Source organism: Danio rerio, chromosome 8 (assembly GCF_052040795.2).
Source record: "Danio rerio strain M-AB ecotype USA chromosome 8, GRCz13ab, whole genome shotgun sequence".
Lineage (NCBI taxonomy): Eukaryota > Metazoa > Chordata > Actinopteri > Cypriniformes > Danionidae > Danio > Danio rerio.
The window spans coordinates 32,672,035-32,688,633 of record NC_141028.1 but is presented as its reverse complement, the minus strand read 5'-3'; the positions used below and the strand labels follow the sequence as shown (position 1 = coordinate 32,688,633).

At 36.5% G+C, this 16,599-nt stretch overlaps 1 protein-coding gene across 1 annotated transcript in view; it reads right to left on the bottom strand.

Moving 5' to 3' along the window:
* pgm5 (phosphoglucomutase 5) overlaps positions 1–16,599 on the bottom strand; it is a 38,606-nt gene that overhangs the window by 1,111 nt on the left and 20,896 nt on the right. The window contains exons 7-10 of the mRNA NM_001126396.1: positions 14,796–14,911; positions 7,931–8,066; positions 7,357–7,540; positions 1,544–1,681 (exon numbers count right to left, since the gene is read on the bottom strand). Coding sequence (NP_001119868.1) covers positions 1,544–1,681; positions 7,357–7,540; positions 7,931–8,066; positions 14,796–14,911 — 574 coding nt within the window. The remainder of the gene's footprint in view (positions 1–1,543; positions 1,682–7,356; positions 7,541–7,930; positions 8,067–14,795; positions 14,912–16,599) is intronic.

Genomic DNA, 16,599 nt, shown 5'->3' with positions numbered 1-16,599 from the left:
ATCTGCCTGCAGCTGTAACCCAGTATGAAGTGGAGCAGAGGATGTGGGGCTCACCACCGAAATGGAAAGATCTTAGAGGAGCCATCCCAGAGAGCCCAGGGGAGTCATCACTGTCCGCCATGATGTCGAAGCCTGCGTCCATCCACAAAAGCAGGAGTGGAGCAGAGAATAGAAATGTCGCCAGCCAGGAGATCTGCTACCAAACACCAGAAGACGTACGAGTGGATAGATATTTCTAGAGGGCTTCCTGCACATCGTCAGATTTCTCATCTGGTTGAGGGCCGAGTGGCAGCATGTCTGAAGAACTGAACCCCATTTTTTATGTGGCAAGTAAATCGGGGTCGAGAGCCGAGAGGGTGTGCGAGGAGGGTGGTATGATAGTCAGGGACACCTGGACGCATCACCTGCCTTATGTCTCATGGAGGAGCCCTGGAAGCTAAAAGCAGGAGAGACGCCAGTGCTGGGAGAGAGAGGACCGGGCCCGACATATTGTTTTACTTTTGCTTTTATTTTGATGGCAGTCTCCGTGAAGATTTGGTTGAAGTTACTCCTGTTGGATGTGGTTCTTGCTTCTTGGTCTCCATGAGGAGTGGTTGTCTATTTGTTTTACTTGTTCATTAAATATTAATTAAAAGAGTGTCGGTTCTCCACCTCCTTGTTCCCGAACTTCATTACAAATACATTTTTCACATTGTCCACAGGCCAAGATTTTCACCGCTGGCACCATTGAAACAGATCTTTGGCATTGGCAGGAGTAACCAAAAGTTTGGTTATAGCAGCCCGGCCATGTATATTGACCCTGTGGAACTCCCGACAAACAGGAGAAAAACAAAAGAGTTGAGGTGCACATTTAACTCTGCAGTAATCCATGTTAGCACCCGGACATCCTTTTCAGATAGCTTCCTATTGTGTCCACAGTTACTCCTGTTGGATGTGTGGTTCATGCTTCTTGGTGGTATGATGACATTACCCTGGATACTGTGGCATTTAATAATCACAAGGAATGGCAGACTTGGTCACAGATGCGCCAAAGAGACAAACACCATCAATGTCTTCTTTTGAAGTTTGACACACCACCCACAATGTTGTATGCCATGCAATATTTTCTGCAAAACTGTACTTTTACTCTGCTACTGAAACCTTCACACTCTGCTCATACTAGTGGCATGTACAATCAATGAAGATTGGCCACCAGGCTGCTCAAATTTAGCCATGAATCCTCCAACACTAAATTGGCCAGTTTTTCAGTTTGATTGTTCAAGCCCACAAATAGCAATAGACACACAGAGGGAAATTTAAACAGAGTCTGATTGACAGCCCACATACATGCTTCAGCCCACATTTTTGTGAAACTGCAAAAACATAACTTTTCAATAATAATTACTGTACATTTATTGCATAAATATTGCATTACTACCCATACTGTAAATATCTTTGTAAATATATATCTTTCAAAGCCTGTGAAGTGGACTTTTTCAAAAGCATAATTGCCTATTGAGATACAGTGACAGACTGTGAGCCAAAGTGAAGATCCTGTATTCACCTGAGTCTCTCTGTTGTGTCTTTCAGGGTCTCTCTCGTAGCTTTCAGCATAGATGCGAACGGTTGCTCCTGTTCCAGACCCAGAACCACTGAGCCGAAAGATGATTCGGGATGAATCGGTAAAGATGATCCTTAGGCCCTGCAGGACAAGAACAAAAAGTACGAATGTAGACCATTTAATGCTAATTTAACTCAGGTTAACGGACAGCGTGGTGGTGCAGAGGGTAGTGCCGATGCCTCACAGCAAGAAGGTCACTTATTCAAGCCTGGCTGGGTCAGTTGGTATTTCTTTGTGGAGGTTGCATGTTCTCCCAGTGTTCGCATGAGTTTCCTCCGGGTACTCTGGTTTCCCCCACAAGTCCAAAGACATGTGGTACTGGTGAATTAGGTAAGCTAAATTGTCTGTAGTGTATGAGTGTGAATGAGAGTGTATGGGTGTTTCTCAATGATGCGTTGCAGCTGGAAGGGCATCCGCTGTGTAAAACTTGCTGGATAAGTTTGCGGTTCATTCAGCTATGGTAAAAAGAAATTGAATGAATAAATGAATAATTTTAACACTTGTAGTTCATTACACTGTCCACTAGATGTCAAGGAAAAACTCTTTAAAGATCCAGACTAATTGAAAACTACTTCTTTTAGCAGTCAAAGAGTGACATGATGTGAATAACTACTACATTGAGACAGTAAGTTGAAGAGTGATTAAAAACTCTTATAAGATTTCTTCTCATTAGTTTAAAAAGTAATAATCATGCCACTTTTTGTCGTTTTTGAGTTAGGAATAGTTGTGGCCTAATGGTTATTAAGTTGACCTTCGAAATTGAAAGGTTGCAGGTTCAATTCCTGGTCCCGGCAGACAGACAGACAGACAGACAGTTTAGTAGCCCTGTGAAAGCCTTTGCCTCTGTGAAATTTGCATTCTTTTTCAAATATTTTTTCAAGCGATGTTTAACAGACTGAGATTTTTTTTTAAAGTATTTCCTAAAATATATTTTTTTCTTCTAGGGAAAGTCTTATTTCTTTTTTGTTTGTTTGTTTAAGTCATATCTGTTTAAGGTCAATATCATTATAAAAACCAATGTTGTCCGATGAATTGCTCAATTACCCTAACTTGTCAAGTTAACATAATAACATTAAGCCTTTAAATTGCACTTTAAGCTGAATACAAAAGAAGTATACAAATATTATGTACTGTCACTGTGGCTAATACAAAAGAAGTTAGTTATTAAAAAATAGTAAAACTATTGTCTAATATTACTAATATTAATATTACTATTGTTTAGTAAAACTATTTTATTAAAAATGTGTAGAAAAAAATCGTCTCTCTGTTAAACAACAGTTTAAAAATAATTAAAATTTTAAAGGAGGGGTAATAGTTTTGACTTGGTGTAATAATAAATTTAAACTGTGTGTAACTCATTAAAATAATTCATTGTTCTTTAATTTTGATCTTCACTGCAGACAGACAGGCATGCATCTAGTTTAAAATCCTTAGTCTGAAGTGAAAGGCAGAAGCACTGTTATTAATGGTCTTTTCACAATTAAAATTTGCCACAGGGCTCCTGTGAGGGTTGGGTTTAGGGTAACGCAATATAATAAGTGATTTTTAGAGTATAAAATGCACTGTCCTCATAAACCACCAAAACAAATATGTGTGTGAGAGTGTCTCTCTCTCTCTCTCTATCTTCAGTGGGCCCACAGACATGCAGAGAGGAAAGCAGGACAGCTGACACAATCCTGCAATGGCAGGAATGTCTGTTGTAATAATACACAGTCAGCTGTGGAGACGCCGGCCGGATGACTGAAGAGACACTGACTGAACGTCAGGCCCTGACCCACAGCACCCGTGTGTGTCAAATCACTCCAGATCAGCAGAGAGATCAGAGCTGTTACTGCCTTGTATGCTCACCAAGGCTGCATTTATTAGAAAAAAAAGTAAAAATTAAAACTGTAAATTATTTAAAAATTACAATATTTTTAGCATCATTACTCCAGTCGTCAGCGTCTTATAATCTTTTAGATATCATTCTAACAAGTTGATTTGATAAATTGAGAAACAATTCAGGCTATTATAAATGTTGAAATTCATTTTTTTTAACAGTAATAGTTTTTTTAGCATTCTTTAAAGTAAATAAATGTGAAAGATTTATTTGACAAAACGTTTTTGGAGACACTTTTTTTTTTCCAGTAAATTAAGCATAATTATCCACATCAAACCCCAACTGTAGCCCTTATCCTAGTAGTAACAGTACAGTACATGTTGTTAATTAATATAACTTGGTGGATTTGTAAAAAAAAACCTGTCCTTCGCTATATGCCCTTCGGTCACAGAATGTTTATTTACCGTCTGTTCCTAAAGTGCAGACTGAGATAGGAAAAAAAGGCTTTTAAATATGCAGCACCTGTTGCATGGAATAATCTACAAACAAAGTTGCAGTTTATAGAATTGATTTTACTAAATGTTTTTAAAAAGAGTAAATGATTTAGAAATTGAAACACAGGCTTGTAGATGTTTTGAAAAGTTTGTTTGTCAACATGTTAACTATCAGTTGTTGTTTGTTTATTGTTTGTTAGACCCATGTGACATGTATACTGCCTAATCTTGGCCAGGACACTTTTGTAAAAGAGATTTTTAATCTTAATGTGTCTTTTCTGGTAGAATTAACGGTACAATAATAATAATAATAATAATAATAATAATAATACATTTTTTTCTAACATGACAGTTTAAACTATATTTTGTAAAGTGTCTTTACCATTGCTTTCTATCAATTTTATATGGAAGCTTTTTTTCAGTTCAGAAAGATTATTGTAAATTTTTATTTCACAATTCAGACTTTTTCTTGCATTTTTGAGTTATTAACCCACCTCAGAGAGGAAAAAAAAAATCTTATGAAATTAGTAATATAATAATTATATAATACATATAATAATTAAATTATAAAACAATAATGATGAAAAAATAAATGATGAGGTTTTTTTGATTTAGCAGGAAAAAAATTATTACAAGATATACAGTAAACATGTTTAACAGTATAGCTCAGAGTTTTCAAGATAAAGGTAGGCTAAATAACTGGTAATGATGAGATATATTGTCACATTTTAGAGGCGACATGGTGATGCAGTGGGTAGCACTGTTGCCTCATAGCAAAAAAGTCGCTGGTTCGAGTCCCGGCAGACAGATTCTGAGACATAAATGAGATGAAAAGTAGACGAGGTGTCGAAACGCAAAGGGTAAGCTGTCATGAGCGTCAAGAGGTCAAGGTTTAGCTGGTTAGCCTCCAGTTAGCCCCTACCGGTGGATACTATAACTACACTCAGAAATGCCTGTTGTTTGTTCAAGCTACTTATTTACAATAAACTAAAACAACACAATTCCTAAGTTTTTTCTTTGGGACAACTTAATTGTTTGATGTTCAATCCACTTAAATTTGTAAAAATCAAGAAGTTAACTTTCTTCAGGTTGTCTTAACATAAATCAGTTGTCTGCAAACCAGTATTTTTTACTGTGAACATACTTTTAAGTGCATGGAGAGATTATTCGAGAAAGAGCAGAGGATGGTTTCCACACATTCCTGTTGAGAACTCTGTGAGTCAGCTGGGCAAGCTTCAAACACAAGGCTACGCAAGTGTTTATATGTGTGTCACAGAGACCACTGACGGGCTCTGAATCTTGGTACAGCAAATCCAGGCCAGATAAAGATAAAGCATCTCCTGAAACATCCTTCTCCCGTTACTATCAAGCACATGTGTGTCTCCGTCTGCTGCAGCACATCCTCCAAAAAAGGAGTGAGAGAGAGGCTGAATGAAAATTGTAACAGATTCTCGGCACGTGTTTATTGTTCATTTCGCAAATGCCGTGTATACCAAACACGCATAAGTGTGATTGTAGATGCCCAAACAAGGAATGCCAGTCAGGGTCTGCATTCATTGGGTGGTCCGAGTGCGCAACAGGGCGCGTGCCACACTAAATAGCGTATAATTGCTGAACATAAAACCTTAATGCTTAACAAACCCCTGGCAGCTCTTTATACGAGCGACTAAGCTGCAAAATCGCTGACATTTCCCCATTATCTCAGATGAATAAGATGCACTGCGGGACCAACGCACGCATTTGTTTTCATCTCCAAATCACCAAGTGTTTATAATGGTTTGGTTGGAATTAATTAAACGCTTTTGCGGCCGACATTCATTTTCTTTTGTTTGGTCAGTTTGGATCTCATCGCTGTAATTTATTTTCCATCATTTTTCATTTAGATGACCTTTGCACTCACTAAATACTCACTTTGAGTTTATTTTGTTGTAAGACATTAATCATTTAGGGTGTGTTCAAACTTGTAGTACCGCACTCTTGATTTGAATGGGCCGGACCAGCAAAAGAAAATATTAGTTTTCTTTTAAGAAAAAGAAAAGAAAATGATGTTTTCTTTTAAGTTTACAGTAAGTATACATTTATAAGATCAAATCTAATGATATATATGTCTTGTTTTATCAGTTGGAAGCCACGAGAGCTTAAATTGTGTTAAAAAAAAGTCAAAACAGTGTCAGAAATTCCTGTCACACACACAAATGTTTCAGACAACTGTAATGGGTAACATCATTATGAAGAGCTGGTGTGCTTGACAGATCTGTTCTTTAAACAGATCATTCATTCATTTTCTTTTCGGCTCAGTCCCTTTATTAATGTGGAGTCGCCACAGTGGAATGAATTGCCAACGTATCCAGCACATGTTTTACATGGTGGATGCACTTCCAGCTGCAACCTGTCACTGGGAAACACCCATTCACTCTCAATCACACACATACACTACGACCAATTTAGCTTAAAAAATGTACCTATAGCGCATGTCTTTAATCTGACACACGTGAACACGGAGAGAACATGCAAACTTCACACAGAAATGCCAACTGACCCAGCTGAGGTTCGGATCAGCAACCTTCTTGCTGTGAGGTGACCGTGCTACCCACTGCGATTGTAACTGTGATAGCGTGTGTACATCTTGGACTTAGCAGTCATAACCCTACTCCAACAAGATTGAGGGACAAGAGACTGACCGTCGGGTCTAGAGAGGAACACCACTGGCATCTACAAAAAATGAACTAAAGTGGCAGCAGGAATCCATTGTAAGAGATGAAAACTTAATTCATTGTAAATTCGTTTTTAAGAGAGAAAAGAGTTTAACTTTTAAACTTCTAATTTTGAGATTAAATCTTCAATTTGAGGTGAAACCATATTGGCAGATCTGTATTTATGGGATAGCACTGATTATAGATCTAGGTGGGATATTTGTTGTAGGCACAATTTCCTATAAGGAAACACGGGAGGCCAGGGGGTCACGCTTGTCCACAGCTAGACACAAGATAGACTGGAATCATTGGCTAGCTATCTGGGTAGAGATAGGTTTTTAGTTTTTGATTTGGTAAATTGGGGTGATTAGGACTTTGCAGTGTTAACGGGGTCACGAAGCAGACGTTGAGTGTCTGCTTACATGACAAGGGAGTTTGCACAAGGGCAAGGTGTAAGGTGTAAGATGCCACGACAGAACCAATAAATTATTCTACACTGATTTTCAGATTACACTGTGATTTTTTTTTATTATTAATTCTGAACTTTTCCCAACAGATGGCACTTTCAATCATCATACTCTGATTGCTTCCAATTTCTTTATCATGCCACTTGAACATAAAACCAGCCCTACGAAACATTCAGCCAAATACTGTATGCTGCTCTAAACCAACAACAATAGAAAAAAATATGTGTTTCCTTTTTGAAGTGAAAATGGAAAACACAAAGACTGTAACTTGACATGAACTGACCTGTTTCCGTGACACACTGCCGTCCACTGGGTCTATGTACTCAAAATTATCGGCCTTCTCCACACTGTAGACAGTATTGCCCACTGAAAACTTCTGAGTGGTGAAAGCTTTATCAGTGATAACGGCCTCCAAATCTCTCATGAGGTAAAACGCTGCCTTGCCGTCCACTCCTTCATAATCAAACCTGTCACAGAGAAAAAAAAAAGTGTAACCAAGTGTAACAAATGTAACCAACAGCAATAAATAACTACTTCTTTACTATTAGACGAGCTCTCAGCATTCTCTCATGATGTCTATGAAGAGAGTTATATATGGGGATTGTGGGAAACATGTATGGGAAAGGGCAAAGCAATCCAGGAGATAAAGAGATGCTGTCTACTTCGTCTCAAAGGAAAAGAGGGTTTCTGCTGTATACACACACACACACACACACACACACAGACACACAGACAGACACACACACACACACACACACACACACACACACAAAATATCCTGAAATATCCCGGAAAAATTTCATGCTGATGTTGTTTTTGGAGAATTTTTGCTTGGGAATATTTTGGGCTCAACTCACCTGCAGAAGTAATTGCGTCCCAATTTGGCCCAGTGATCTCTCACAATTTCTTCCACTCCCTGCTTACGCACTGCCATGATGGACAACCAAACCAGAACTGACCACAGACCATCTTTATCTCGAATATGGTCTGAACCTGAAAGAAAAATAGACAGTCGTGTTTTGATGGTTTGGAAAGCTGCGTTGTATTGGATTTAACATACAATAAACACAGTAATGGATGTCACGGTGGCACGGTGGGTAGCACAATCGCCTCACAGCAAGAAGGTCACTGGTTTGAGCCTTGGCTGGGTCGGTTGGCATTTCTGTGTGGAGTTTGCATGTTCTCCTCATGTTTGTGTGGGTTTTTTCTGGGAGCTCCGGTTTCCTCCACAAGTCCAAAGACATGCGGTATAGGTGAATTGGGTAAGTTAAAAATGTCTGTAGTGTATGTGTGTGAATGGGTGTGCATGGATGTTTCCCAGTGATGGATTGTAGCTAGAAGGGCATCCGCTGCATAAAACATATGCTGGATAGGTTGGCGGTTCATTCCCTGGTTAATAAAGGGACTAAGCCAAAAAGAAAATGAATGAATAAATAAACACAGTAATATTAAAATATTTTGAAATATAATATATTTCTGTGATGTCACAGGCGAGCTTTACACATCATTTTTAGCTGCTTTGGAAAAATGGAAAATCAAAACATTTTTAGTGCTTACAACTTTCAAGTTGTTTTAAGACCAAAATGGCATGACATGAAATGGGAAGCAGATTGTATGATTTACCCTGTTGTTTCTGAATATGAGCATGGTTGTAATTGTGACACTCATTTTATTCAAGCATTCACTAATCAGTTATTATTAAGTTAATTAGCATTTTTTATTGACACATTTTTGTTATATTTTAACCAAGCGGCAACCTCCTGCTCTCGCTCGGGAAGCCAATATGGAAGTAACTGAAACAGACGCATTAAGGCCAATCTTCCAAAACAAGAAGAAAATCTACTGCTGTTTAGCTCCATCCATTGATTCGCATTGTAATATAGCTACTGTAAATAACGAGAGAGGCAAATGCATGTCTACATAAAAACAAACATTGAAGATGCTTTGAAGACAAGATGACTCTGAAATGCCAAGTTGTAATTGATGTAATTGATGAGATGACTCATATTTCAAGCTGAAATGCATCTAAATCATGACCTGATAATGACAAAATAAAAGCCCTCACTCCCTTGTTCTGCTAGATTTATGTTTGGCATCCTCTCTATGACTCTCTGCTTTTGATCTGGTTTGTTTCCTGTAATCACATGTCAGAAGAAGCTGCTGGAGTGCTGAGAAATGTCTACCGCATACTGTATCACACTAGAAGCTGCTGCATATTTCGTTTTGACCCCTCAAATCAAGTTTACTTCAAACAGCAGATTTGTACATCTATCAGCAAGTCAGACTATCATCTGTTAACAATCCCTTAGCTTACAAAACAATAAACGTGACACAGAAGGGATCAGGTTTACAACCAAAACGGAAACTTTCTTAACGTTCCAGTATTCCATAAACACACTCATTTGCACAAGACTTCCAACGCCTGCAAAACATTTTTTGTATGCATCTTGCATTTTTCATTTTGCAATGCAAATTACTCGCAATTTCAGTGTGGGGAACTTCCACTTAACCCTCCCAGTGACTAGCATGTCAAAAATGACACAATTTTACAGGAGAAAAAACAATGTTCTTTTATCTTGTAGTGTGGTGACTTTTGCAAAAATGTCACCAGCATTAGCAAACAGCATACTTCCATACTATATAGTACCCTAAAATCAGTATGCGAGCATAAAACTTGAAAATCAGTATGCGAGAAGCACTCAGATGACCTACTACTTCTGGCGAGACTCTGACGTGCGCAACCCATGCACGCTGCGCTATCCCACGATGCCCCTCGAGAGAATTCATGAACGGAAGTAAAGCAATGCAACTGACGCAGGTAGGACACGTGACCATAACAAAATGGTGAATGTAGAACATCTGAATTCCATTCATACTTTTCACATTCATACTGTATAGAATGTACTTTTCTAACGGCCGAGTAGTACGTTTAAATTCAAATGGAGTACTTACTGAGTAGTAGGCGGTTTCGGACGCAGCCAATCACTTTCATTTTTTTATGAACGTTGTAAAGATTAGGGTACTACGTTGGTCCTATGGGTCAATTTTGACCCGCCAGCAATGGAACCATTTTCATTAATTTTCCTTCAGCTTAGTCCAGCGATGTCAAACTCAATTCCCGTAGGGCCGCAGCCCAGCACAGTTTAGTTCCAACCCTAATTAAACACACCTGATCAAACTAATGGAGTCCTTCAGTCTTGTTTTAAGCCTACAGGTAAGTGTGCTGGAGCAGGGTTGGAACTAAACTGTGTAGGGCTGCGGCCCTCCAGGAATTGAGTTTGACATCCCTGGCTTAGTCTATTGCTGCATCCCAATTCGCATACTATCCATCCTAAATAGTATTTGAAAAAAGAATTAGTATGTTCCAAACCATAGTATGTTGTATATCAAAGGTAAGCATTTTAGGTGTGGAACCATCCATACTCATATCGCTGATATTGCCCACATTGTATGTTGGACGTGAATTCCATTAGAACTACAAATGCGGGTGAAAAGTGTAAATAAACTCCAAACATGATGGACGCGCGAGACCAACAGTCAAGTAGAGAGGCTTTGGTAAAGATGTTTGTATGTCTGTTAATTAATATCTAACCAACTGGAACATATTTAAATCGTGTTTTCTGTGTTATATTTTATCTGCAACAACAACACTGAACATATATAAAGACGTGTTTGGACATTTGAATGCAGAATTATCCAAAGACCCGAGGAGATTTCTCTGCATGAAAGACTTGTGAATGGCAGATTAACCTGCTGCTGCTGCTGCTGATTCTCCAATAATGTAGGAAATGAAATATGACAGAAATGTGGATGATGTGTGGATGATTGACAGAACTTATTAACTAAGAAACTTAGTGATCTGTTAACGAGGAAGCAGTATGTCCCAAAGCATGGATACTCTTCTGTTACACACTCAAAAGTATATTCTTTTCCTTCACAAAAAAGTACATACTTTTAGGGCGTAGTTTAAGTATGTGAATAGAATGCAGCATATGACAGGGGCCGCCACAGCGGAATGAATCCGACGAACTGATGAAACATTGTTGAAAATCACCACACTGATAGGAGAAAACCTAAACTTCCAGAATTTGCAATAAAGATGAGGTTGTTTCTTCATGCAAAATAGATTTTTGAGGATTGAAATTCAATTTAGATGCATTGTTTTAGATGTTTAGTAAAGGCGGGGGGTTAACACAAGTGTAAAACAAAATAAAATTTTTGTATACTATTTTAATAGTTGACCCAGTACCACAAACCAGGCATAAGGTCGCTTTTATAAAACTGAGATTTATACAAAGATGTATATGACTAATTAAGCTTTCCATTAAAGTACATTCTGTTAGGAAAGGACAATGTTTGGCTGAAATGAAAATTTTATGATTCAAAAAAAAAAAGAAAAGTAAATTATGTTTTAATATATTTACAGTGGAAAATTTGCTAAATGTCTTCATGGAACATGATATTTACTTAATATTCTGATAATGTTTTAGCATAAAGGAAACATTAATACATTTGAATCATACAATGTATTAAGAAGTTTTGTGGTTCAGGGTCACATATAGTAATTCATAATGATGATGCACAACGAATAATCCATATAGGTGAAATAAGATTTATTTTGTTTTATGTCAGTATGTAAATAATAATAATAATAATAGTAATAGTATAATAATAATAATGATAATAAAAAATAGTGTTACACTTCACACGTATATCTGTGGCTATTTTGAGTTCATTGTGTTTTGATCCGTTTTTTTGTTTGTTTTTTTGCAGTACCATACAGTACAGTACTATTCAAGACATTCAAAATATTGCTGCAGAAAGGCTTATCTTAATTTTTTTTCTGCATTTTAACATTGGATAGATATACTACACTATATGGAAAAATGCACCCAGTTTTTTTTTTTAAAGAAATTCTTCCCTTATTTACATTTAACAGAAGTTACTTCCATAACTCAAACAAAGCATATTGTGGCCAAGAAAAAGTTAGAAAAGTAGTTTGTCAGAATTTTACAGACAGGAATGGAGAAAAAAAAGATGCTCCAGACGAGTAGCTCATGACAGGACTGTAATCCTGAAGTGAAGTCGGATCACGATGTATTATAAGCGGGTTTGCTCTTATGACACCTACAGACAAAGCCTGGTGTCTCACTCAAGGTCTCTGTGACGGTGTAAAACCCCGGAGGCTTTACAGATGGAGCCTGTTGCCTGCTGAGCCAAGCGTCTTTCTGCCCGGCAACATCATTCAGCACCAGTTGCTGATTCCACAATCAGCTGTCGACCAAAACACTAGCATTCAGTGGCAGACAGGGGCTTACCTTCACTTGGAAGTTTCTACGACTGTTGGTATTTTTGCCTTTGTGGATTTTAAATAAAGGGAAACTTTGAATAAATATATACAGCCCAAATATATTCATACCCCTTTCAAATTCTGAAGTTACGTAAATAATTTTTTTTTCCCCACAATGATGCCTCTATGTCGTCTTATTATCTTTTAAGAGTAAATTTGTCATTTCCAGTAAAAAAAAAAAAAAAAAAAGGTTAAATAAATAAAATAAAATGACTATATATGACAATTCTTATTTTAAATAAATATTAAATATATAAAATGTAATTAATTTAAATGAATGTAAGCAGGGCAAATGAAATTTAAATGTAAATAAAAATTAAAATTAAATAGGACAATTCTGTCATAACTTACACCTATGTTGGTACACAAAACAAGGAATTTGGACTGATATGAGAACAAGTAAATGACAGAATATTTAGCATTTTTGGGTGAAATATTTCTATAAGAACATGCATTAACTCAATAGTTTGATTTAGGTTTGCAAATACATTACATACATAAAAGGGATTTCTTTCTGATATGTTTTGTTATACAATCAAATTTGATTTACATCACTGAATTTATTTTGAAAACACTTAGAAAAATTTATAAATTGACAACTTCTTCGTTTCACTATATACTATTTTTTTTATAACAAGTTTTGTGTCAATGCATAAAATAACTAAATAATATATTTATCACATTTACCAGTGAACTAATTCTGGCAGATCGCTAAAGAACTACAAATTTGCTGGTATATGGACTACACGTTCCAGTCATGCACCACAACATGCACTCCTGTTCCAGATCATAACTGATTACACTCACACAGCTGGGATCTGTTTAAAGACTGATTAGATGGACTTTAAATGCAGAGCACACACACACTGCTCTTTGCTGAGTCCTGTTATACTGTTTGTGAACATTACAACACGTTTTTCTTGCCTTGCCTTCCATGATTGAATCTTGCTTTGTTTTGTATGTTTTACGTTGTCTGCTGCCTGTACTGACCATTCGCCTGCTTTGACTACGACTCTGGATTTCCTGTATGCATCTGTTTGCCCCTGTGTTGACTGTTGCTTGCCTGATCATCTCTGTTTAATAAACCTATGTTTGGATCCGCACTTCCTTTTTCGTTGTCTCACTTCACATTACAATATTTATGCCTCATTTGACTACATTTAGGCCTTTTTTGAGATGACATTAAAATATACAGAAAACATTACTCTCTATATATAAACTCATTTTTCCTTGACATCACTTATAAAAATTTTATGACATATATTCATATTTTATAAATAAAAGTTAAAAAAAGAAGGAAATATGCCTGAATTATTATAGTTTTAAAATAAAATTTTAATATTGTTTTTAAGACTGATTATATGGTTCTCTATAAGTGGATATTTACACCATTTTTAAAAATATTATTATTATGACATATTTTTATATTTTAAGACAATGTATGGTCCTGAGAGAAGAGTAAAAAACTCAACACAATAAAATAATTTGAAATAAGGCCAATTTGACTAATAATATTTTTGTATAACATGTATCCATTTTCTAAGTCTAAATATACGGTTCTGAGATGAAAGTAAAATATACAACATAGAAACACATTTTTCAAAAGATGTCTTTATTATTTGTAAAATAACATTAGTAATAAAATTCTTGTCAGATTTTTATACTTTAAGAATATAGATTAAGAATAGTTTGAAAAGAAGAAAACATGTCTTGATTAATTTCATTCATTCATTCATTTTCCTTAGTCCCTATACTCATCAGGGGTCGGCACAGCGGAATTAACTACCATCTTATCCAGCAAATGCTTCACACAGCGGATGCCCTTCCAGCAGCAACCCAGTACTGGGAAACATCCATACACACTCATTCACACACATACACTACAGAGAATTAAGTTTATTCAATTCACTTTGTATAGCACATGTCTTTGGACTGTGGGGGAAATTAGAGTACTGACAGAAAACCCACGCAAACACGAGGACACCATGCAAACTCCACACAGAAAAGGCTTACAGAGACCCAGTCGGGACTCGAACCGGTGACCTTCTTGCTTTGAGGTGACAGTGCTAACCACTAAGCCACCGTGTCGCCTCTTTTTTAATTGGTCATGCCAAACTGTCATATGTAAAAGCCAATGCATAGTTCTAAAAACTAAATCTACACACAGTTATTTAAAACATGTTTCTATGCGAAATTAAACAAGAGCATAAAACGTTATAATCCTGCTTTCTTTTTTTTTTTCGACTGAAAAAAAAAACATCAAATGGTTTTGAAACATAATGAGATGGAGAAACTAAAACAAAACATTGACGATGACTCTTTAGCTCTAAAAGTGTTTTTATATGAAGCGCAAAGGACTTCATGACACCCACCTGTTCCGAAGCTCTCCTCTCCACAGAACGAACACCTCCCCGAATCCAGCAGGTTGCCAAAAAATCTCCAGCCTGTGGGCGTTTCATAAAGTGCCACTTTCATAGCCTTAGCAACCCTACAAAACAAACAGGAAGACTGAGAACTCCAGTGCAATCCTAGTTTATTTGGACAAGATCAAATCTCAAACAAAAATGGTCTCTCACTGGGAAAAAGCATCAAAATGTTATCAAAGTGTCTTTAACACTGTGTAATTAGCTATATGACACTGAAGTGGTACACTATAAATGTTTAAATTTGTCATCGCTTAGGTTTATTGTGTCTATTTTCGCCATCAATAGAAGTGTGACTAACTGTCAAGAGTAAAGGCTGATTTAAGGCTGATTTAGTCGTGTTTTGAATAAAATCAACAGCCCACACTAAAAGGAATATTTTCCATGTTAAATGGAGTTTTTGTCCTAACGAACACTTGAAATTGATATATTAGAAACAGCTTCTATTTCTTGCAGGTGAACAACAGGATAAACTGACAATGATCACCTCAGGTACACCTCATGTACATTATTCAGTGTTAAATGCTAATAATGGGTATTTGAAAGCCATTTTACTAAACATTTATTGTCATACTACTGAAAGCAGCAGCAGATAGTTCACCTCAGATCTTGAAAATAAAATAAACCGTTTGAAATTGATCTTCAGAACTGAGACTCGGTGCAAACCAACACATATCAGTGATTCAGCATGTGCATTTAATAATGTTGAAGAGGTTCAATATGTATTAATAGATTATAAACCTTATCATTTTGTTGGAGTGCAGTGAGTGCACTATTTTGTGCTTCTGAATGGCTGTATTTAAAGTCGTGTTGGGTCTGGTGCAAACAGCCAGATTGCTTATCACTGCAAATCTCATCGCGTAGCGTGTGGTTAGGACACGGAAAATGTAACCTGCTCACCTAATGTTTACGCTCATAATATTTATATTATTTGCTAATTTATAACCTCAGGAGGAACTCTGAATCTGCATCTCATTTTGGAGGCTGTTACTGTCCACCGGTGGTCGCATTTCAGTCTTGGACGCATACTTTAAGAGCCTTCCTGGCTGAATAAATCCCACCAGAGCAGCCCGGGGTGCTGAAATATAATAGGCTAAACTGGCAGTGGGAAACAGAAACTAAAACACGCACATAACATACATTTTCAAAGTAGAATATCTGTCTTCAGCATTGTTTTTTAGATAAACAAGAATGTTTACTTGGCATGTTTCTTAAACATATGCAAATATATTGTGGTCTTTTTATGCTTTAGAAGAGTCAAAAATGCAACTTTAACTTGCAGCACATTTGACCTCTCTCGGCCACCGTAAAATAAAATAAAATAAAATAAAATAAAATAAAATAAAATAAAATAAAATAAAATAAAATAAAATAAAATAAAATAAAATAAAATAAAATAAAATAAAAAACAAAACAAAACAAAACAAAAAAAAAAACTAAATAAAATAAAATAAAACAAACAAGCAAACAAGCAAACAAACAAACAAACAAACAAACAAACAAACAAATACATATTAAATTAAAAAAAAAACATATTTTTCTTCTTTTAGCTCTAGGCCATTCTGCCAAATGTTTAACGTGTGTTTATAAGTGTTAGCAGGACTTGAGTTCTGGATAATCTCAGCTCCAGACGCCCAGGGAATGTCTTTGCACTACAATAAGACGAAGACGTATGCTGTCTGAACACAAATACTACACATTCAGCCCTCTTTTTATCTTCCATTTGAACGCCAGTAAAGTATTGAGGGGAAAA